This window comes from Haemaphysalis longicornis, unplaced genomic scaffold (genome assembly GCF_048455015.1).
Source record: "Haemaphysalis longicornis isolate Haplotype H1 unplaced genomic scaffold, Haemaphysalis longicornis Haplotype H1 scaffold_12, whole genome shotgun sequence".
NCBI lineage: Eukaryota > Metazoa > Arthropoda > Arachnida > Ixodida > Ixodidae > Haemaphysalis > Haemaphysalis longicornis.
The window spans coordinates 22,473,319-22,497,077 of NW_027526225.1; the positions used below are offsets into that span (position 1 = coordinate 22,473,319).

At 47.7% G+C, this 23,759-nt stretch overlaps 1 protein-coding gene across 2 annotated transcripts in view; it reads right to left on the reverse strand.

The window, feature by feature from the left end:
* LOC144162484 (spindle assembly abnormal protein 6 homolog) overlaps positions 1-18,547 on the reverse strand; it is a 38,076-nt gene extending 19,529 nt beyond the window's left edge. For both annotated transcript variants that reach the window (XM_077693037.1, XM_077693036.1), the window contains exons 1-10: positions 18,409-18,547; positions 18,074-18,207; positions 17,671-17,725; positions 17,123-17,202; positions 16,412-16,505; positions 14,757-14,936; positions 9,848-10,045; positions 7,600-7,716; positions 3,545-3,660; positions 2,809-2,962 (exon numbers count right to left, since the gene is read on the reverse strand). In XM_077693037.1, the coding sequence (XP_077549163.1) occupies positions 2,809-2,962; positions 3,545-3,660; positions 7,600-7,716; positions 9,848-10,045; positions 14,757-14,936; positions 16,412-16,505; positions 17,123-17,202; positions 17,671-17,725; positions 18,074-18,201 (1,122 nt within the window). In that variant the 5' untranslated portion in view covers positions 18,202-18,207; positions 18,409-18,547. The remainder of the gene's footprint in view (positions 1-2,808; positions 2,963-3,544; positions 3,661-7,599; positions 7,717-9,847; positions 10,046-14,756; positions 14,937-16,411; positions 16,506-17,122; positions 17,203-17,670; positions 17,726-18,073; positions 18,208-18,408) is intronic.
* Positions 18,548-23,759: the final 5,212 nt, after the last annotated feature.

The window sequence follows — 23,759 nt, forward strand, 5'->3', positions numbered from 1 at the left end:
GTCTCGTAGTCCACTTAGAAACTACATACTGAAGGGCAACGCCACCACTAGAAGGTCTGTTCCTAGCATGAATTTGTAAAAGGCAGCAAGTAGCTAACAAAATGCATCCAGTCAAGATGACGGTCATTTAATGCATATATATAATCTGTCTCTATATATACACGGTGTTATGTTGATAAATGAGCATGTGTAAAAATTTTTCCGGCATGAACCACTCCTTCGTTCGCGCGCAAACTTTACACGAAGGTTGAATTTCTTTCTTTGTTTTGTTTAATCCCGAGAACAAAAATGGCACTTGCCTGCTTATTTAAGGGGACGTGCTCCTCCAAACAACTTTTTTTTTAATAATGAAGTTAGGAGGCTGAAATTTTCACAGCTTATAGAGATTGAGCTCCTCTGGTCATATATGTAATCAGATTTTGAATAGGTGCTCCGGATAAAATGTTACGCAGCATGACTTTCAGAAAAATGGCTTTTTTGTGCACACTTTTTTTTATAGTAAAAATTTTTTCTGAAACTTTTAAAATAGCCTAGGTGGTTCCTTATGAACTGCAGAGTGCACAAATCTACCTGAAAAAGCCTCATTATCATTTTCCTCATCACGAAAAAAAAATTACTGGTAGTGTGCCTTTTTTTGTTCTGTATATTTTTGTTTTATGACCGTCAGAAATATCTAAGGACACAAATTGCATAATGAACAAGATTTGTGCACTCTACGTGTTATAATGAACATCTGTGCAAAATTTCATCCTGATACGACAACTTTAAGTGGGAAAATAAGTGTGCACAAACTCAGAAAACGGACAAAAACAACAAGCTGAGAAAAACGCAATTGAAAGTTTATTTCTTTGGCAGACTCAGAAATTCTTGCTCGAACAACATGAAATTTGGTGGGGATACAGTCTGAAATGTCCACATTGAGGTACTAAAACTAGAATGCTCCTGCTGCATAAGTTGCACCCTCACGGTTTTTGCTGGGGTAGTCCTTGGTATGGGATTGTTTCACCAGGCTGCGGCAATGGGGCTAGCCTTAGCAGTCAGATTTGCACACATCTGCCTGATCCTCCGCTGGTCACTTGCATTGCTTAGTCTGACCAGTTCTTCTGAAGGGAAGATCTGACCAGTTCTTCTGAAGGGAAGATTCCCAGTTCTTGGAGAACTTGCTCAAAACTAGTGTGGCCTCTGTTGAACCACAACCCTGCGAGGGCAGTGGCAGTCTCCACTACAGTGAACTGCAGGTTGTACGATAGCGTCCTGTGCCAGATGCGCAGTGCTGCTTCCGTCTCCATGGCATGGGATGAGCAGTCAACATTTTTTTCACACACAAGAGGCACGAAAGGCTTGCCACACTTCCTCCTCTTGCTCATCAAGCTTTTGGTGGCGGCTACAAGTACAGGTAGTTTGACAGCACCTCAAAATCCAGGCAGAGACCAGTGTCAAGAGAAATGGCAGTGCCAACACTGTTGTGGCTCGTGTCTTTGCTTCTGCCAAGTACCATCAAAAATCACACTGAGGTCAGTCTGACCAGCTTGCAACGCAGTTACTTGCCTTGCTTCAGCAAGGTTGTCTGAGACGCCTTTTGTGGCCGCAACATGAACTTTCTTGGCAGTGTTGTAGAACGTCTTTTGATGCTGTGGTTTTGGTAGACCAAGAATGGCACAAAACCTGCACAGCTGATCGTGTCCGATGCCAACCGCGCGTGCAGCGAGTACCGCTTTCACATTGACGGCGAAACTGCAGAGTTCCGGTTCGCGGCCTCCGCGACCGACGGCGGCAGCGCGCTGCGACGAGTAAACAGAAGAAATCACTCCCGCAGGGCACTTCTCGTTTTTGCACTTCAGTTCCAGTACCGATGCGAGGCCCTTCCGCTTGTTCGCAACCTCAACTACGACGAGTTCGCACTTCCCGCACGTCGCGCACACGGCGGCACTCAAGGTCAGTCAGAGCGCCGACTCCACAGATAACTGCACCGCTCCCGTGGCTGGCTGTCTCCTCACCTTGGAAGGCTGCCGACTTCTTCTCCGATGCGCTTATAAAGCCGATATCTTCGCTGATAAAATCAGCCCCGCCTGGTAGAGCCGCGCTTGCAACGCTTGAAGGCCCGGCGCCGTTAGGCCTCACGGTGCCGGTCGTGCCGGCATTGGCCGTGGTCGTCACAATGCTGCGCCGCTTGCGCTTTCCTTTGTACCGGCATGAAGTACGCTGCTTCCGGCGACAAAAGTCACGCTTCTCCTCACCGTTCACGATTAAAAACACACGATAAGGAAATAGAAAAGATAGCGCGAAGTAGCGAACGGAACGATGCGGGCGATGGCGGCTCACAAGCGGCAAGAGCCAATGGCGGTCCCGCTTTCGCGTCACGTGATTTAAATGCCCAGTGGGAGCTCGCAAAACAAGCGGGAAGAAACATTTTTTTTTATTTTTTTTACGCGGAGATACGAAGCTGGCGAGCGGCTCAATCGAGAGAAGAAGGCTTGATCTACCTCTCTCAAGTGACCAAAATGGCGGCGAGCCACGCTGCCGTGCGGAATAAATTCTCAAACCTGGCCGAAATTTGGCTTGATTGCGCGATTTCTTGGGTCACCGCGAGTCATTCAGACACATTTTTCACTAAGTTCTCGTTCGTATTTCGTTTTCATTTTTTTACCCATGAAAGAAGGGTAGTCAAAGATGCTAATGCAAGGGAAAACAAAAAATCGGTATATTTCGAAAAAATCGCGTTTTTTCGACCCGCGTGTCCCCTTAAAAAGTTAACAGAAATGATTTTTGCCTATGCAAAACCTGGGCAAAATCGATCTTTGTTTTTACCTTTTTCTGCTCGCAGATGTCAAGCAGCCCTTTGGTCTCAGCCAGAAGTCGAGACTTCTGCAAGACCTCTGCCTCCAGTTCGGAGACCCGCGACCTGAGAGCAGTGACGTCCTTTTCGTTGACCTGCTTGTCGGCCTGGACCGAGTCTTTTTCCCTGCAACGATGAAGCACTGTAGCTGGCAAACAACACCAAAAAGCATACATTTGTGCAAAAATAAAGAAAAAGAAACAAAGAAAGATGGTAAACCGTGGCACGTTGAACAACAAACTTGCAGATTAACGCTGAATCTGGCCTGGGGTTATGTTGCAAAGTTCAGCAGATCTATTAACTGCTCTAGGTTTAGGAAAGCTAGTGCTAAGTTGTATGCACTTTTTTTTTTGCGGTTTTCCAGAGTACCTGTCACTGGACTTGCAAGCAACTACAAAAACTATGTTTACAGATGCCTAGACACTTTTTGAATTATATGCAGTTTTTTTTTTTTTTTAGTTCTAGCCGAACGACTGCAAGATCTCATGCAAGGTCAATTTTAAACTCTCCACCAGTAAAGCTAGTAGAAAACACACTGCCTGGCCTCTTTGTTGCCCTCTTCCACTGTCATGCCATAACAAAATTTGGCCATAAAACCGAGCCCTGCAGTGATACAAAAAGTCACATTAGTGCAGAAAGGCATGCAAAAAAATAAATAAGCAGTCATAAACAAGGCCCACATAGTAATATACACCGGGTGCTTCGTACTTTGAGAGGACTTCCGCAGTCCGCTGGCACTGGCCCACGGCGGCTTCCAATGTGGTGACTTTCAGAGAAAGGTCTCTCGCAGACTGCTCAGATTTGGACAGCTTCTCCTGAAGATCCTGAACAGCAAAGAGAGACGCCACAACGTCCTTCACCATGAACAAAAAAGAAACCAATTTTCAAATTTCAGCGCTTGCTTTCCGCACAATCCACCACAGTGTTGAGGCCAAAAAACTTTCCTTGCCTCTAGGGCCATACTATGGGAGGCACAAAAGTGCAGTAATGCACATATTTTACAGCCAATGAGAAGAAAGCTTGGTTGACCCAGTCAAATAACAAAAAACAAAAAAATAATTGGGTTCAAATGGTTTATTCAATGGGTCTAATTGGATTCTGTCTTATCCAACTGGTATTGATGGAAACCAATTGCTCACATTTGAAATTCTTCACTCCTATTGCGCCGTACAATTGAAAATCACATTTACAATTGTGCCTATCAATCACATTTACAATTGTGGCTACAACTGGAAATAGACTTTCCAACTGCAGGTACAAGTGGAAGTTTCACTGCCACTTGGAGCTGTATTTGGGAGTTTCATTTCCACTTGTAGGCCAAAATGGAAATTATTTAGTGCTGTCCTCGTTAGGAAAACAATTGAATTAAAATTAAATTTGATTTCTACCTCAAGTGCATGCCTCTTATGTGTGAAACATGTTCCATGCAAATTCATCCTATTCACAATGTCCACTACTTGGCTAGCATGCTGCAGAAATTTCAGATGGAACCCGTGTGCTGGCACTGATGTAATGCACTCACTGAAAATTCATAACTGCAACTGCTGGTGGGTGGCCGCAACAGATAAGAACACCCAGCGCGTATCATCCTGTGCTCGCAGCGGATGGAGACTTAGTACAAACAGGCTTAAGGCAAAAGCAATTAATTCCGATAAGACCTTAGCATTCTCGTTGTCGCCATCGTTACATCAGAACACAAAGCACTTAAATTCCTATTCTTAGTTCAGGTTTATTCGCAAGTGGCTATTCCTAAATTCTGGCCTCAGTACATGCTTTCAAGACATTCCCCACATCGTCGCCATAATGACTGTTTTGTGCGCCTATTGTCATACTTCGATTATCAGGAAATGTCGAAACTGCCTGACTTAAAGATTTTAAAAAAGTTACATGCATTTTAAATATGTTTTAATACGTTCAACAATTTTTTAAGGTTAATACGTAAACGCATTTACAAATTCCGACGAACACTTTTAATATGCATGAGCCTGGATTACTTGGGCAGAGGTTTTGTATAAAACAAAACATACAAAATGGCACCAAGAATTTGGACCGCGAGTGGTTGTATGGTCGCTCATTTTTTAAGTGGGTGCCCTCTGCTATATTTTGTGTGTGTATGCGAATTTGATGAGCCCCACAATTCGCTATCAGTTTTAAAGCAAGTGCATCATTTGTGGAGCTCCAGAACGTGAAGGCTTCTACGACGGCGCTTCATATCTTCACACAAGGTCAGGAGACAAACATGGGGATTTGGCTTGGAGTTTCACGCCCGTAGGTGCCTTTTTATTCGCCTAGGGACTTTCGCAGTTGTCCTGTAAAACATTTACATACTAAAAGGTGCAGACAAGGTCAACGAGCTGCGCTTCCATTTGTTGGAAAGGCGACTCGGTGCCGCTCAAGTGTGAACCGAGTTTATAAATGGGCATATATTAATGTGCGGGGACTATTGTTATCTTGTTTTTTTTCTTTAAGTCTTGTATGTATGGCTAATTCAGTGTTTAATGGCTGTGCGAGTTTTGAAACTATGTCATTACTTTGCAGGTATCACCACTCTGACTCGAAAAATATGCTGGAAACGTGAGCTAGCCAGTTGGACATCGCTTTGTGCAATAATGCAGATCAACCAGAATTCATGGCTTTGTGGTTTTTTCAAGGTTAATTCATTGCGCAGTTGTACAGTGACCAAATGCGTGCAATAGGCCAATCATGTTTGCATCCAATTAAAGCTCGGGTGCCAATAGCTTTCAGTGGTTCCACAAACCAACTGACCCGAATTGTTTTATTTTGTTTTTTTAATTGGGTACCAAAACATAACTGGAAATTTTAAGTGTTATTAATAGGAAATCTCCCCATTTTTTTTGTTTGACTGTGGACTGCTACAAATCGTTTACCATGTAAGTGAAGGTAGGGTGCCATTCAGGCTTCTGCACAGACAGTAGCATCTGGAGCAAGCCAGATTTTGCTGAAAAATACTTGAAGCACAGGACACGTTGAACCCAAACCGAATGGGCTTGCATACAGTAAATAGTGTTTTGGAGATGATTTTTATTTTTAACGTCTTAGGCCTGATAGCCATTCCCTAGATTCTACACCGATCCTCTGCTTGAACACGCGCAGGTCTACAGCCACTGCTCTAATGTTGGGGTCATTGACCACCATTACCATCATCATTAACAACCTCCTTCTACACTTTAAGAAGTTTCCATCAGCCGGTTTCATCACAACACTTTAGATTGGCCAACGAATACAACAGAGTGTGCAAACTAGGTGTATGGTGAGACCCAGCATCTGCTTTCACTCAAAAATGGGATCTGCGCTGGAATAGAGCGCAGAGCAAAATGTCACCACACTGCGTTGTCCCTTCACAGATATCAATTTCGAGTCGAATCATTTTCTGGGCCTCGTAATTCGGCAACTTAGCACACTTGGTCCCCCTGATTGGCCCTTCTACAGTGCTGTGGTGAAGCAAACTTTTGCGATAGAGAACTTGATGATGGGCACCTCACAGCATGTGCACGTGCACTAGCAACACATCGAAACACCAGCAGGGATTCTTTCATTGCCCTGCTGAATTTCCCTGATTGCATAGTGGTGGCACACTGCTGAGTGGCTGATGGGACAGAAATTTTGACCCTGTCAGGTTGTTCTTCTTTTCAAACAGCAATTAACCGCCCGCGTTGGTCTAATGTGTCGCACTTTTGTGACAGCCTCCAACAACTTCTTGTAGCTGACAACAAAGAGTTTCAAGCTCACAGGAGTGTATTCCCAAGATCTCCCTACATATTACCCATCAAAAGCTTCTAGCAAAAAAGAAGGATTTGTTTAAAGGAGTACTGACACAAAATTTTCGTGTTACGTTTTTTTCGCTGCTATGCATGCCTACCAGCCCACTAATCATAGAATGACAGATTATACGGTCGAGCGCAGCGTAAACATTCATTTACGGCGTCGTTTATTCGTGCCAGTTTCGGTTTCGACTGAAAAACGCCGAGCGGCCGCCATAACAGGATGTATCACATGACGTCACCATTCTTGCCGCATCGCTGCCTCTCTGGAAGCGCGCGCAAGCGAGCGCACGCGCGCGTCCAGACCGGCCGAGGTCTTCGCCGTCTCCACAGGCCCGGGCAGCATGACGTCAGTCCCAAAACCATGACGTGTACACACGCCCGAGCAGCGCGCGCCAACCACAGCCAGCGCGTCGGCTTTGTCACGGGAGCCCCAACGTCGGCAGTTTGGGGCAAGTAGCACATGATGTCATGTCGGCCCGCTCTGGGCTTTCTCGTGCGGGCGAAGATTACAATGGATTTTAAATATGTTTCGCTGAACTGTTGCTGTTAAAACTTGCAATGAGATATCTCCTGATAAAAAGGAAGCGTTTTACATAGTTATCACAGCTTTGAAATTTCGTGTCTGTACTCCTTTAACAAAACTTGTTACTGAGCGAGTTGGTACACACTTAAAGAAAGAAGAAAACGTGGTGCAAACTAGATGCAGACGAACGAGAGAAGATAAGACAGATACACGCGCCAAAGCTCGCAGGAGTGTGAGCTTTATCTGACCTGTACCTGTCGTATCTCTCGTGCGTCCAGGTCTAGTTTGCGCCGCGTTCTAATGTAGCAAAAAAAGAGAAAAAGAAGCTGCAGTTTGCAAACATAGTCAAACTATGACTGTGTCAGCAGGCCTTTCCTCTTGAAGGGAAGGTACCGATCAGGCTAGCTCATAAACAGAGGTGGTGGAAAGCGAGCCAAGAGCCGTCGCGTGCCCACCTTGTTGAGCGCCTCGAGAAGGGAGACCTGTGCCTCCAACGTCTGGACTTGCTTCCGGAGTCGCTGCTCCGTCTCTCTGTGCTCCAGGTCTGTGCGGAACTGCTGCTCCGAGCTGGCCTGGGTTTGTGCGAAGAAGGACAGGTCAGCACAAGATGACACAACAGGACCGGAACAGAGAGCAGATCTATCAGCATGAAGCCTTCAAAGCACTGACACCTTCCAAAGTCTTTCACTTGAGCGCCTTTACTCGTTTCTTTACTTTCTACTTTGTCTTTGGAACTAATCTTTTTTACAGAAGGTCAAACACTGCACGCAATACCTCGGAGTGTACGGCACAGAATTCCATAATTTCTGCCGCATATAAAAGCGTATAAATTGGCCAGTGCAATAAAACCATAGCGCCCTAACATTAATTTCTAAAACAGACAATACTGTGTAGTTTAGTTTCTAACCTGATTCATCCTTGATTCGTTTAACCTGAGTGACCTTGAAGTTTTTTTTTTATGTGGAGCTGTATAGAGCTAGGGCTGCGTGCACTTTTCCTGTGTGCGAGTAAGACTGCCTTGCGGCAAAGCCAACACCATTGCAAATGCTCAGCAGGAACTGCTGTAGCTCTCGTTTTATCGAAGTTTTTCTGAACAAATACTAAACACCAATTAGCCACTAAGACGACTCTATAATTACACCCAGTTAACGTTATGCGCCATAATTACTTTGTAAACATTACACGATTCCTGCGTGCTGTCAATACAAGGGCATCTACAAAAGGGGCATGGTTACAGAAAACGCCTGTAACCCCTGTCAATCAAAACTTTCCTGCAACGATGCATGTGAAAGTAGACATGTTTCGTTTATTTGTCATTATTAGTAAGCTCACAATAAAGAAGCTCATACCCTTGTTCAAAATTCTGCATCACTTCTGTGTCGTGTTCTAAACGGCTTCGCTAGCCATCCTCCTTACAGAGTAGAATGACTGATAACTTCTGAGGCGAAAGCCTTATATCTCTGTTTCATCAAGCGTGTGAGGTACAGAAAATCGTTGCGATGTACACAGAATGGCGCAGAAAATTGGAGCACAAGGCACGAGCCACGGGGTTGCGTGCCAAGAAAGGAGAACAGCAGTGCAGTAGGAGGGCTGTGGGAAAGGGCAACGCAAACGCAGCCTGTGCCGCGAAAGGGAAACAGCAATGCCAAAAAAGGGTAGGCCGCTGCCGCACATGCAACGCGAGCGGCCTTGAGAGGTGAAGAAACCGACGGGGTCCTGGTGACGGCCGGTGAGTGGGATAAGCTAGCGTCACTAAATAAAGGCTTTTAGAGTATCGGCACTCTTTTCTCTCACTGTTGTGTGCCGCCAGGATTTTCATTGGTCGGTCGGCACCACATGATATTTGTTTACATATGGGCACAGCCATTTTGTTTCTGGGCGCCTCTCCTCTCTCTCTCTCTCTCTCTGCTGCGCAACTGCTAGAGCGGCCGGTCGCACTCTGCCCGTCCCAACTGGCGGTGGTTTCGTTGGGAGAGATGGCAACACTGCAAGCCAGAAACAAAATGACCCCCAAACACTTCCGGGCGCACCATAGAGTTTCATAGAGGGAAATACATACTAGAGGGAAATCTGTTGCTGCAGTCGCGGGCCGCCGTGGGCGGAGCCATTGCCGCTAGCGACGTTCCTCGCCTGCTTGGCTTAGCTAGCCATACAGCTTCTCTTTTGTCTCGAAGCCAAAATCAACAAAAAAGGGTAACGTTTTTTTTCTTGTTCATCGTGCATAAAGCTTCTACATAATCACTGACAAAGTAATCTTTCTGGAGGTTCAATTTTATAATAACGCGACAAATTTGCTTAATCTTCTGCAGTAATATTGTTGCTTTCTTTTAGAACCAGAGGTACCTTTCCAACCTGTTTATGAGCCATGCCAAGGACAAGTGGAACGTGCCTGCCCGGTACATGATGGAACGCTCGCCGAAGTGCGGCTCGCCTAGACAGTGGTGCCAGATTTCCCTCTAGTGTATATTAGTATGAAACTCTATAGGGCACACGAAGTAACGGTACTCTTAGGTGTAGCTTATTTAGTGACGCTAGGATAAGCTTTGGAGGGTGCTGTCCAGGGGGGCTGGTCAAGCAGTGACAGGTGCAGCCGCAAAGTTCAACAGCGGATCAACCGAAGGTACATTCCAAGAAAGTTCCAAGCACCCTCCATAACTTTTTTTTTTTTTTCCTTCACACACGGAGAGCGCCAGAAGGACTCACTTTGCGCGCCTTCTCCCTCTCAGCAGCGAGCTCCCGCTCATGCTGATCTCGCAGCGAGGCGATCTGGGAGGCGTGCAGGGAGCGGCTGTGCTCCAGCTCCCGCAAACGCTCCGCCGCTGACTCTTGGTACTGGAGCACCCGGGACTGGAAGTCCGTCTCCGAGTTCCGGAGGGCCGCCTCCAGCCGCCTGTTCTCTTCCTGCATCAAGGGGGAGAGAAGGGTTCTGGAAAAACTAAACGGGGCCCACTGAAATCAACTGGAAGCAACAGGCACAAATTTGAGTGGCCTTGGTAAACCTCTCCTTGAGTTCGTTAACAGGTCAACCTACAAACCTCAAATCTTTGCGGACAACACAATTGTGGCCACACAATAAAAGAAATGGAGATGGAATAAAATGCCACAACTTGTGTCAGCACAGCTTTGGTTGCGCTCACAGAGAAAGAAAAGTTCTTTCTGTGCACTGCACTGTCATGGTTGCGTGCCTGGAGGTGTATAAAGGGCCAGAGGGAGGGGGAATGCACTTCAGGTAATAGTGTCAGCACTGTGTGTCATGGCATTTTTGTTGCCCGTGAAGTACTAGCATTAGCGGATTTATCCTTAAACGAAGCGAATTATGGACCAACAAGCTCAGATTCTGCCTATCCTACTTTCCGTGACAAGCGCGCTTTTACAAAGACAACACGGTGCAAGAGTTGCAGAATAGAACGCCCACGGTGGTTGGGTATAATGCTAGAGCTGCAACGCTTGATAATGGCGCTTCCCGTGAGGCCAAAATTTGCGAATCATAGACACAGAACCCAAATTTTGTGGAAAAACATACATGCAGCTAAAACAAGGCTGACCTTATCGTGTTCTCTGCTTAAAGTCTGCTGCACCTCTGCTGTTGCAAGGAAAATGCTAGAAAATAACCTTGCACGGCAATCAGTAGGCTTTATTGCAGGGCATATTATATTAGCAATTTCCTTTTGTGCCTAAGGCATGACAATTTATTTACTGTAAGCATGTCTTGTGCTTGTATGCAAGTGCTTTTCTTGCAAATTCAGCAATATCATACAGCAAAGTCAACTTGACTATAAAATGTCAGGCACAAAACTCTAAAGGTTACACGGTAGACTGTAGTCAATTAAGAGGCACACTTAATTACAATAACTTTTGAAACATACCAAACAAACCCTTTCCTCTTCTTGTAATCAACCCAACGCAATAAAATGTAGGAAGCTTACGTTAACGCATAAGACTTGAAGGTAGCGAAGCTGTATGTAACCTTCGCAACCACCGTGAAGGTTTAAGTCCACGATTGCAGCCGATTTGCTTTTTCGCTGTCGCAACGACAATTACTCCATCATTGTTGCTATAGATGTGAGCTTCCTTTTTCTTCTTTTTTTTTTTTGGAAGTGATAATCATTGGACATCATCTTGGAGGGCTGTACGCTATGCCACCTCTTTCTCGTTCCGAGCAAGTCTTGCCACGAGTATGGCGAACGCTCTTTTTTTGTTTGTTTGTTTTTGTTTTTTTGCCAATCTCGACCAATCTCACTAAGCTTGGCTGGGCAAACGTGCACTGGGGCCGCTGAGCGGTCATCGCCACGCATGCACACATGAGCGCTCAGCATTTTCTTGTCTTTTTTTTAAACTGCCGGGCAGTCGCCACAATCTTGGCCAATCTCCCAAGTGGGTATGCTTGGCTTGACAAACATGCGACAGGAACGCCAGGCGGTCGCTGCGAGGCACGCACCTACGAGCACTCGGCATTTTCTTGGTTCTTCTACCTGCTGGGCAGTCGCCGCAATCTTGGCCAATCTCACGAAGTGGGAATGTGGGTATGCTTGGCTTGACAAACACGTGCCGTGGACGCCGGGTGGTCGCCGTGAGGCACGCACACACAAGCGCTCTGCATTTTCTTGGTTTTTTAAACTACCGGGCAGTCACTGCAATCTTGGCCAATCTCCCAAGTGGGTATGCTTGGCTTGACAAACATGCGACAGGAACGCCAGGCGGTCGCTGCGAGGCACGCACCTACGAGCACTCGGCATTTTCTTGGTTCTTCTACCTGCTGGGCAGTCGCCGCAATCTTGGCCAATCTCACGAAGTGGGAATGTGGGTATGCTTGGCTTGACAAACACGTGCCGTGGACGCCGGGTGGTCGCCGTGAGGCACGCACACACAAGCGCTCTGCATTTTCTTGGTTTTTTAAACTACCGGGCAGTCACTGCAATCTTGGCCAATCTCCCAAGTGGGTATGCTTGGCTTGACAAACATGCGACAGGAACGCCAGGCGGTCGCTGCGAGGCACGCACCTACGAGCACTCGGCATTTTCTTGGTTCTTCTACCTGCTGGGCAGTCGCCGCAATCTTGGCCAATCTCACGAAGTGGGAATGTGGGTATGCTTGGCTTGACAAACACGTGCCGTGGACGCCGGGTGGTCGCCGTGAGGCACGCACACACAAGCGCTCTGCATTTTCTTGGTTTTTTAAACTACCGGGCAGTCACTGCAATCTTGGCCAATCTCCCAAGTGGGTATGCTTGGCTTGACAAACATGCGACAGGAACGCCAGGCGGTCGCTGCGAGGCACGCACCTACGAGCACTCGGCATTTTCTTGGTTCTTCTACCTGCTGGGCAGTCGCCGCAATCTTGGCCAATCTCACGAAGTGGGAATGTGGGTATGCTTGGCTTGACAAACACGTGCCGTGGACGCCGGGTGGTCGCCGTGAGGCACGCACACACAAGCGCTCTGCATTTTCTTGGTTTTTTAAACTACCGGGCAGTCACTGCAATCTTGGCCAATCTCCCAAGTGGGTATGCTTGGCTTGACAAACATGCGACAGGAACGCCAGGCGGTCGCTGCGAGGCACGCACCTACGAGCACTCGGCATTTTCTTGGTTCTTCTACCTGCTGGGCAGTCGCCGCAATCTTGGCCAATCTCACGAAGTGGGAATGTGGGTATGCTTGGCTTGACAAACATGTGCCGTGGACGCCGGGTGGTCGCCGTGAGGCACGCACACACAAGCGCTCTGCATTTTCTTGGTTTTTTAAACTACCGGGCAGTCACTGCAATCTTGGCCAATCTCCCAAGTGGGTATGCTTGGCTTGACAAACATGCGACAGGAACGCCAGGCGGTCGCTGCGAGGCACGCACCTACGAGCACTCGGCATTTTCTTGGTTCTTCTACCTGCTGGGCAGTCGCCGCAATCTTGGCCAATCTCACGAAGTGGGAATGTGGGTATGCTTGGCTTGACAAACACGTGCCGTGGACGCCGGGTGGTCGCCGTGAGGCACGCACACACAAGCGCTCTGCATTTTCTTGGTTTTTTAAACTACCGGGCAGTCACTGCAATCTTGGCCAATCTCCCAAGTGGGTATGCTTGGCTTGACAAACATGCGACAGGAACGCCAGGCGGTCGCTGCGAGGCACGCACCTACGAGCACTCGGCATTTTCTTGGTTCTTCTACCTGCTGGGCAGTCGCCGCAATCTTGGCCAATCTCACGAAGTGGGAATGTGGGTATGCTTGGCTTGACAAACACGTGCCGTGGACGCCGGGTGGTCGCCGTGAGGCACGCACACACAAGCGCTCTGCATTTTCTTGGTTTTTTAAACTACCGGGCAGTCACTGCAATCTTGGCCAATCTCCCAAGTGGGTATGCTTGGCTTGACAAACATGCGACAGGAACGCCAGGCGGTCGCTGCGAGGCACGCACCTACGAGCACTCGGCATTTTCTTGGTTCTTCTACCTGCTGGGCAGTCGCCGCAATCTTGGCCAATCTCACGAAGTGGGAATGTGGGTATGCTTGGCTTGACAAACACGTGCCGTGGACGCCGGGTGGTCGCCGTGAGGCACGCACACACAAGCGCTCTGCATTTTCTTGGTTTTTTAAACTACCGGGCAGTCACTGCAATCTTGGCCAATCTCCCAAGTGGGTATGCTTGGCTTGACAAACATGCGACAGGAACGCCAGGCGGTCGCTGCGAGGCACGCACCTACGAGCACTCGGCATTTTCTTGGTTCTTCTACCTGCTGGGCAGTCGCCGCAATCTTGGCCAATCTCACAAAGTGGGAATGTGGGTATGCTTGGCTTGACAAACACGTGCCGTGGACGCCGGGTGGTCGCCGTGAGGCACGCACACACAAGCGCTCTGCATTTTCTTGGTTTTTTTAAACTACCGGGCAGTCACTGCAATCTTGGCCAATCTCCCAAGTGGGTATGCTTGGCTTGACAAACATGCGACAGGAACGCCAGGCGGTCGCTGCGAGGCACGCACACCCGAGCGCTCGGCATTTCTTGGTTTTTTTAACTGCAGTCAGGAAAAACTACGGTTTGCTAAACAGGTTCGCAGTTTGAAAACTTCCACTACGAACAAGCTCTTATCACACCAACAGGGTTCCCTAGCCACTCCGCCCGAGTTTGGTGCGTGTGCTTCACAGCAAAGCCAACTTTTAGCACCGCATGCCAAGGTTTTAGAGCGAAAAAGACACAGGGTAGGTCTGGACATTACTCGCTCACAAGTTCTTAAAGTGCCATCTGTGCTTCCACCCCCCCCCCCCTCTTCTGGAGAATAACTGCCCTAACTTACTGTTATCTCGGTATTTTGTATTGGTACTTTGATATCTTTGTAACTCTGTATTCTTGCAACCATTGGCTTCACTTTTGCCCGCATTTTCAGTAACCCTTTACCACTTTTTGCATTTATTGTTGGTATCGTGCTTCTTCTACTACATGTTTCCCCTCGTTTGGAATACAACCAGTTGTAGGTGTGCCGTCATCACATCAAAGTGTACGTTTTTGTGCCTGTCTTCATAATAGGTCCCAGCGCAACTCCCTGGATGACGTTATACCAGCTAAGCCTGACACCAAGTTTCACTCAAGCTCACACCCTAAAGAATGCAACAATCTTGAGGTGCCCACCTTGAGCTGGCGCATGGCAGAGGTGAGGTGTTTGCGGACAGCGCTGTCGGGAGCGGGGCTAAGCTTGAGCGACAGGTGGACCAGGTGCTTGAAGGGATTGGTCTCGACCACATCCAAGACGGCGGGGTCCGAACCCGTGCGGCCGTGCACCAACAGGGACAGCACAAACCGGGGGCTCTCCTGGACAAGCCAAGACAAGATAAGCCAAGACACAATGTGTGAAGGTTGCTAGAGAGCTGACGTCAGCTGGTGGGTGCTTTACACTCCACTGCTGTCTGCGCCCAGATTCTGACAAGCCTACGTTACAACGGCATCGGCTAGACGCTTCCAAAAACCAAGATATTTTCCACATCACACACGTCAATCAGTTGCTTAATTTAACGTTTAATTCCTTTGCATGACCACCCTGGCCGCTTTTCCATTGTACATTGTATTTTGTGCCCTGTATTCGTGACCTGTAACCCTCTCCTGCATCATCCCCCAAAGGAACTGCAGTACGTTAAAACAAATTGAATAAAATGTTGTGCACTAGCCTTACTATCCAATGGACAAGTGAACACCCCAAAGGTTCATGGCAATCGGCTCATTGATTATGGCTTGCCAACAACGCGCAAAAACAGTAATCAAATACATTCTATTTTCTCTCCACTTTTATCATGACTGCAGGCCAGATTAAAAGACAGGAGCGCTGAAATATGCACTTGGATTGGTGCTGCCCCTTCGGCACATGTTGAAATGCACAGGAAACAAGACACAAGTTATTCTCCGATTATTTGACAACTTTTTAAAGGCCAACACCTTTCACGATACTGATAAACATATTGAAGGAGGGGCAGAACCCAGCAGAAGCCAGTAACTGTACAGTAGTAATTGAGACGGCAGAAGCTAGTGACGAAGAACAGTGCCAGGCACTTTTTTGGTTTTCTTATAAACATCTGGTACGTATTCTCCTGAAGAATCAATGCTCATAAAACAACGTGAGGCATCTTTCAACAACTCTTTATATTACTTCCCCACGATAAATGAATCAATAAAGAAGGCCATTTCATGGAGTCAACCCCATATTAAAATTGTTTACGGGTCAGCCTACAAACAGACAAAAAACAATATGACGATACACAGCACTGACGTGTGAGTGCTGTGTGTCATTCTGTTGGGCTTCGAACACTCTCGCCTGTAGCACCACACACCAACTAGCCAGGGTGTTTTCTAGCAATTCGTTTTCTTGCTCGCGCGGCATTCTTTGCATCCCTGACGCTGACCGAGAGGATTCACGCTCCTACGACACAACATTGTCCAGCAACGCACTTATTGGCTACCACCAACGCCTGCCAATGGCTTCAAACAGCGGCATATCTGTTTTCTGATGGCCGACACCCTCAACTGACAGGCTCCATACATACACCCGCAACGCAAGCCATCAAAGTGGGGAGCATATATGTTTACGCGTGAAAAACAAGGGTCACTTCTCCCTTATCCTGTTGCACCAGGGCCCAATACCCAACGCATGACACAGCGCAAAATGCTGCCCCATAAAATGTATCCTGATAGTCCGACAACAGTCTAGCGAGATAACCATGCCTAGTGTGACTAGAACGTGTGCGTGTGGGGGCTGCGTACCAAAGAAAAAGAAATGCAGCAAGAAGTCTGCCAACCTTGTGCTCATCTCTGGTGCACAGGTCGAGGAGGTCAACAAACTTTTGCGGGAATGCCAGGAAGTCCACAAGCAGCCCCTGTTGCGACTTGAGACTGCAGAAGGTGGGAAGGGGATGTGGGGGAGGGGGAACACGTAGAGACATTGTCATTAAATGTCTCACCTTACTGTTACAAACCTACAGTACACCTTTAACAGGAGCCAATCGGAACGTCAAATGCAGACAGTGACCTGGTGTGTCCCTCTCCACATTCAACCTACTCTACTGTGGCGAGTCCACATTGTGGAGGAAAGGAGCCCATCATCTAGGAAGATGAGGAGCAATCCCAGTTCCTTACAGCTTTCACTCAAAGATATAGGACTGGAAGAATCACTGCAAGGATAGAATTTTATGGAGAGGCACCAGTCGAGATCCAGAGAAAAATTTCCACCTTTGCTGTGCACCTCCTTCCTGCCTCATATTTGATCATGCACGGATGTGTATGTTCATGGGAACAAGGCATTTGTAGAGCCACTTTGCACTCATTTCTTCAGCTAGTTTTTGAGAACAGCTTCATGACCTATCTAACGACAACTGCAATGATGTTTTGGTCCCACATACAGCTGCTGCCCAGCAAAAATCTAAGCACATCGCAGAAACGCAAATCTAAAGCAATGAACTTCTCACTGATACCCCAAAAGAACAGAAATAAAATTGGCAGGCAAAACTTGCCTCTGGAAATCTTCGTCTGTGAGAGTGAGGGCATAGACAAAAAAAGGATCTGCGTCGTCTGTCAGCTGAATCTGCAGCTCCTTAAAAAGGAGGGGTGAGAAAAACAAAATGAAGTGAAAGTCCAGTCCACTTATGACAACAGAGATGACAGCTATAATAAATGCAATGTCATATATCTCCCGATGTTATAAGACAACGGTGAATGTTACGACTATTCGCGTTTTCATTAGATCTATTGCAGCAGAATGCATTACCGACATATTCTACACAACACATGGGTGATCAGTTGATCCTTTACCGCATGCACTGAGTTTTGCGCTGTACTGCCAGAACACTTGCAGGCCAGACTTACACTAAAGACACTTTCTTGCACCGAATGCAATCAATAGTTAACCACTGGTTCTGAATTCCACCCTGGTTTATACTTCTAGGCACTACACCAATTGCGAACGGTAAGTTTGCTTTAGAAACTTTGTAACTAAAGAAATAAAAAATATAAAAAGAAGCACAGGATCCGAGATCTAATGACACGACCGACAGCTGCTCACCTTTCGGCCGACGCTTGAACTAGCCTGGCGGACTGTGAGGCACAAGGAGGAAACCCTAGAAGAACGAAACATTTGGCGTTGTTAACTCTCGGCAGCTCGATCGTTGCCTACCACTCGTACCCTCATAATGTGAATCTGAACTTTATTACTTGAACCCTCTAAACGCAGACGTGTAAATCGCAGACAGGTGTATCAAATAGGAAAGCTCTCGTCAGAACATATTGCTTTTAGGTGTAACCTCTGGAGTGTCGGCCTGACGAAAGATTTTTTGCTTTTTTGCAGACACTATCTTGCCTTTCTCTCTCGTTCTGAGGTCACATGAAACGGTTAACATTTCAAAACGTGCCTACTTGGCACAAGCGAGTTTATAGTCCGGCGGTTCGAAAGAATGCACGAAACCCACCGTCGAGCTGAAGCGCAGAAGTCGTCCTTGAGCTGAACGCTCAGAGTGCGGCAGTACAGGCTCTCCCCCTGGCTCGAGTCGCCTACGCTGCCTCCATCCGCTCTTCTGTACTGAGAGTCTAGGATCATTTTGACCTGTAAACACGGCGAAATGCATGCAAAGAAGACGGCAACAGATTTCCGCGGCAATGTCAACCTGCGAACGACACAGAAGGCATTCTTTTTCGTGAAGACGCGACGCGTTCGAACTTTGTTTCTTGTTCGCAGTTTGATCGGTAACCAGTACAAACTATTTCGTTCGCTAATATTTTGAAATAATAGTAAATAAGTACGAACCCCGTTGACAACGCCATCGAGCACATTGAAAAATATCACGCTTCCCTCCGATTGGTCAGTGAGTAATAGCAGTAATGGAGTAAAAAAGACAAAGTTAGAATTTTTGTACTAAAAAAACAGTTTAAAATGTCGAATTTTTTATAATAAACATACAATTGGTAAAACATTTTGCGATTGTAACGCTTTTAAACAAGCACTAGTTAGTTTCGGTTTCGCTGTGTGGTTACCAAAAGCTGTTTCAAAACCGCTTCACACATGGAGTTCACTCTCGCCACAAACCGTTTTAGCGTAATTTTCTTGAACGCCCAACACTTTTCTTCGCAGCAAATGAAATAATTTAATGTCTCAGCCTCCGTATAGCGCCCTGAGGGAGCTATATGAGGGAGCTATAATTATCAAGCGTTTTCGTAACATATATTGTTAGGGCATATGAAATAAAAAGACAGAAAGAGAGTACTCCCTATATTCATCTGTAGATGCACGGCCCTCTTTCCGAAACTGGACTCGAAGTTTCCTGTAGTGCACTCGCAACATCGAAGAGACCTCCGATCTTCCCTTTCCTGTGTCGTACATCTGTCCTATTTTGGCCGTATTGTTTCCCTGTTACTAATGGCGCAATAAAAAATAGTACTTATGCATTGTATTTAAAATATAGACTTGCAGTTTTTTTTTATTATTCTTCCTTTCAACTTCTTTTCTTTTTTTTTTTTGTTACAGCGAAGCGTGAACGGTTAGAATTCTGCAGCTTCCCGGCCCCTCCGGAGGCGGCGATGTACTCGCCACCGCCAATTGTACTCCAAGCCACCGTCGACGCTTATTAGATGCAACGCATCTCATTCTCGCCCCTCTCTGTCCTTCCTTCGCCTGTCCGGCGTTGTCCGCACAGCTGCGCCTCTCCTCCTCTCCTCTCTCCGATAGCGAACGCTCTCTCCCAAACAACTGCGGGTTGGCGCAGCGCGCTCTCACTCCGTTGCTAGGCGCTGGTGGGCGGTGCTGCGCTCGGCGCTGCGCGAGCTGCGCATGTGCAGTACTCTCTCTCTCCGCGCTCTCCTCTCCTTCGGGCGCTGTGAATATAAAGCGGCATGCCGCGCTCCGACGGTCTCAGTCGACGGTCGTCGCGTTACGCTTGCACTCTCTCGCAGTACTCGACGATTGCTTGATGCAATCGTCGAGCCCCTAACTGTGCACTTTACGGACCACAAGGCACTTATTCTCGTCTGCAATAAAGGCCGTACCTGAGCATACGTGTACTGCATGTGCATTGCATGGTGAAAATGGAAAATTACGCCCACCTCCCCTTCGCGTGAGAATCCCTGCAATAAGCGTAATCAATACGATGGAAAACGCCAATGGAACCCCCCATGAGATGCGTTGCATCACACCAGGGTTCCCGCGAGGGGAGGTGGGCGTAATTTTTCACAAGTTGCGCGAGCGGAAACTGAAGGAGCGTGGCGCGCAGAGAAGCACGAATGGGCGCGAAAACAACGGAAAGCGCTACCAGAACGTGCAGCCACCGCGCCTGCCACCTCAAGTTCCACCTCGTCGATTAGCTGCGAATCCTTCCCGGAGGAACAGCAATTTGCCCGCTTGGAACGCCGACGTGAGCCAATAACAATAAATAAATAAATTCACAATAGAAAAACCCCATTCGCAAAAACACAAGCACATCACAGGTTGCACCTTTGTGCGTGTATTTCGGGGGGGGGGGGGGGATTTTAACGTGGACGTGCGTCTCACGCCGTATGATGCGACTTGACTGATGTCCTCCATGGTCGAGCGGTTTAGGCTTGTGTTACGCACAGTAAGATGCCTACAACGCGACAGGGAAACGGCCCCATGTTTTCCCCTAGAATAAAACAGTAGCCCTCCCAAGTTTCATTCAGAGAATTAGCTAGGGAATGGCAAATTAAAAACGCGTGTTTTGTTTCTTGCACTCCTTACGCCCATCTTCTGGTCATCTTGGAAGCTAGGGCAAGGGCACTGGTTTTTATCGAACGCGCAGACCGGCTGCCATCTCAAAAATAAATTTGAGAGGTGCACGCATATCATTAACGAAGCCGCGGGAACCGAAATATGAACCCTTCAAGCATCAAATCAATTAAGTGACGATACCCGCTCGCTTTTGAAAGTTGCCAATGAGCATTAACAGGTGCAGCAAATTAAACGAACCGAGGCGTTCCTAACAAACGTACGGAAACGCGATATCGTGCATGCGTCAACATTTCCCCCGTTCAGTGGCGTCTTTCCATTGCAAGCAAGCTGGCGTAACGAAACGCCGTTCAATGGGGCACCTATAGGGCCAGCTCCTCCAGTCACTACGTATCCGCACTAATTGGGCCGGCCAAAACCCTTATTGAAGTACCAATGCTACCAATTAAGGTACACTCACAGCCAAATCTGAGGTGGACGACGCAATGGAAGGCGCTTGGAGTGCAGCCCGATGAACTCTCTCTGCGTTTGGCAGAGACAGCTTGCTGGATTATTGCTGCTGTTGTTGTGGCTCCTTCACTGATGCCGCATACCCACGTGGGAAATTGGCCAAGAAACGGGGTGGCTCTTCGGGGAAACCTCATAGCCGTATACAATGTCAGCCTGCAGAATTGATCAATTCTAATTGGGGAAACGGCCGGCAACAGAATTATATAGAACTGGAGAAGAATCAGAGGTTGATGTCATTTTTAGGAGAATAGGCGAAAAACCAATTTTTTTTTAACGGGTGAACAGGACAGGCGTCTGGTCTCTGAAATATAAGCGTGAATGGCCGCAACCACGTCCCTCTGTGACAAACCTGTGACAAAACCCGAACGAAAGGAGCACATGCATCGACAGAGAATGGCTGCAGCTAGATACCGTTTCCTAATGAAAAAATTACGCCCACCTCCCCTCGCGGGAACCCTGGTGTGATGCAACGCATCTCATGGGGGGTTCAATTGGCGTTTTCCATCGTATTGAATACGCTTATAGCAGGGATTCTCACGCGAAGGGGAAGTGGGCGGATGACCGTCGACTGAGACCACCGGAGCGCGGCATGCCACTTAATATTCACAGCGCCCGAAGGAGAGGAGAGCGCGGAGAGAGAGAGTACTGCACATGCGCAGCGCCGAGCGCAGCGCCGCCCACCGGCGCCTAGCAACGGAGTGAGAGCGCGCTGGCCAACCCGCAGCTGTTTGGGAGAGAGCGCTCGCTATCGGAGAGAGGAGAGGAGGAGAGGCGTAGCTGTGCGGACAACGCCGGACAGACGCAGGAAGGACAGAGGGGCGAGCATGAGATGCGTCGCATCTAACAGAAACCGCTGCAACACAAGAAAAAAGGATCAATCGTTTCTCTTTCACCGCAATCAGCACAAAGGCCGGAGTGGATGAGACCAGCGCGATGCAAATAAAAGTTAAGCTGTGGTATTCTACATCTGATGCTGGTTAAGGTGACCTCACACTGGCGGGATTGGCAAAATTGCGCATCCCAAGTGTGAGCTAGGTGGGCATAGTCGTCCAAGCATGTGATAGCACCTTCTTGTGTTATCCATAGCCGTTGGAATCTGCAATAGCAAAGCAAGTTCTCGCTCTCGCACAAGGGTAAAGAAGAAATGATAGCGACGATGTTCCTTAATTGCTGAGAATCATCATCGGTTGGAAGGATTCAGGAAAGTTTGCCTAACTGCTGGGAACTGTATGAGAATAATTTAGAGGGTTGGAAAGAATTTGAGCATCTGAACTGGAATGCGCCTCTGCCCCCTTTTTTATTTTCAATGACCTTATCTGTTTCAATCGCATCATAACAAATTTCCCCGGAGAAGCCATGTTTTTTTATAAATATTATCCTGCTTAAAAAAACTTTTTTTTCCTAATGCTTTTTTTGTCAACCGTTCACAGATCGCTTGATGATGGAGGGGTCCATATGGCTTGAAACGAGCGAGGTGAGTGAGTGAGTGAGTGAGTGAGTGAGTGAGTGAGTGAGTGAAGGGTATTGAAGTGGAAGTAATGTAAAGGAAACGAAAAAACAGGGTTGGCCTCTTGTAAGTCTAGAAAGCGGGGCCAAGGGGCGGATTTTTTTTTTCTTTCAGACTGTGAACTAGCGGCGTAAAGAACGCGTACCCCGTAAAACGGAAGGGATTGGTGAGTGGACCAAGACGGTCTCCGGAACACCCTCAGCTATTGCACCATTTTAATGACGGCGCAGACGGAAACGCTGCGAGCATTGTTTGCCTCTTTAGCTATCTGTGAAACCAGAAATTCATGAAATTTCTCGTGTCATATATCCCCACCAAGAGATCGACTTGTCGATTTTCTTTAAAGCAAAGCTTTCTAGCTCTACCAGACAACGGTTCTTTCGTGGCGTGCGGGACAACAAACTCCCAACGCGGCGGAGGCAGCGGAGTGTGTGTGTGTGGGGTGGGGGGTGGGGTTTCACTCACAGAGCACACTGTAGATGGCGCGGCGAATTTACCCAGCGTTCGCCACGCGGAAGTGCCTGCTCGCCGGCGTCGGCGCCACGGCTTTGTCGTCCGCTTTAGCGACGGTTGTTTTGGGCCTGTTTTGGCGCAGCTTTGCGTCCATTACGCGTTTCCTTTGCACGGCTTGATTAACTTGTTCGACAGCACCTCCAGGATAACCCGCATCCGACGGAATTAAGCGGTCGTACGGCAAACACACGTTAAAGGCCAACTGCACTCAAATTTTTTCTTTGTCGAAATAAGTAGTCTATGCTCTTAAAATCACCATGGCGAAATCCCTAGCTTCGTAATCACAGAGAGCGCTAGGTAACGCTGTTCAAAATACCTCCGAGCAGACGACGTTTGCACCTGGCGGAGAGTCGCCGAAACAAGTTCGGAGCGGCCTGTGACGGAGGTTGGGGAACCTGTCCCGCGAAGATCGCGCTTCTCCCGCGACTCGCAGGGCGCTCCGTCGGCCGCAGGGATGCGCTCGCCCGGGGTTTCTCTGCTATACCAACGCGCTGTACCGCCGTCGCCATCACATGTTTAAACTAAACGCATAGGCAGTAATATCCGCCATTTTTTTTTCAATGAAAAAAAAAGAGATTAGAAGCCTTCAAACTTTCACGCGCTTGCGAACGTCTTGGTGTCAGAAAAGCTCTTTTGACTTGACTATATTATTTTTACTTAAAAAAAAGGTTCGAAACGATCACTTGCCTTACATTTGTCATTCCTATTGCATTTATACCACAGAAAAACAAAAGATATTTTATAAGTTCTTGACCACTTCCACTTCCGCGTCCGATATTGGCCATATTTGGGCTGGCCCAACGCCACCTCCATCCTTTAGACCTTTCCAAAAGTTTGACGACCTAAATAGAGTTGTGCACGCGGCTATAAACAATTGTGCGACTTTTGGTTC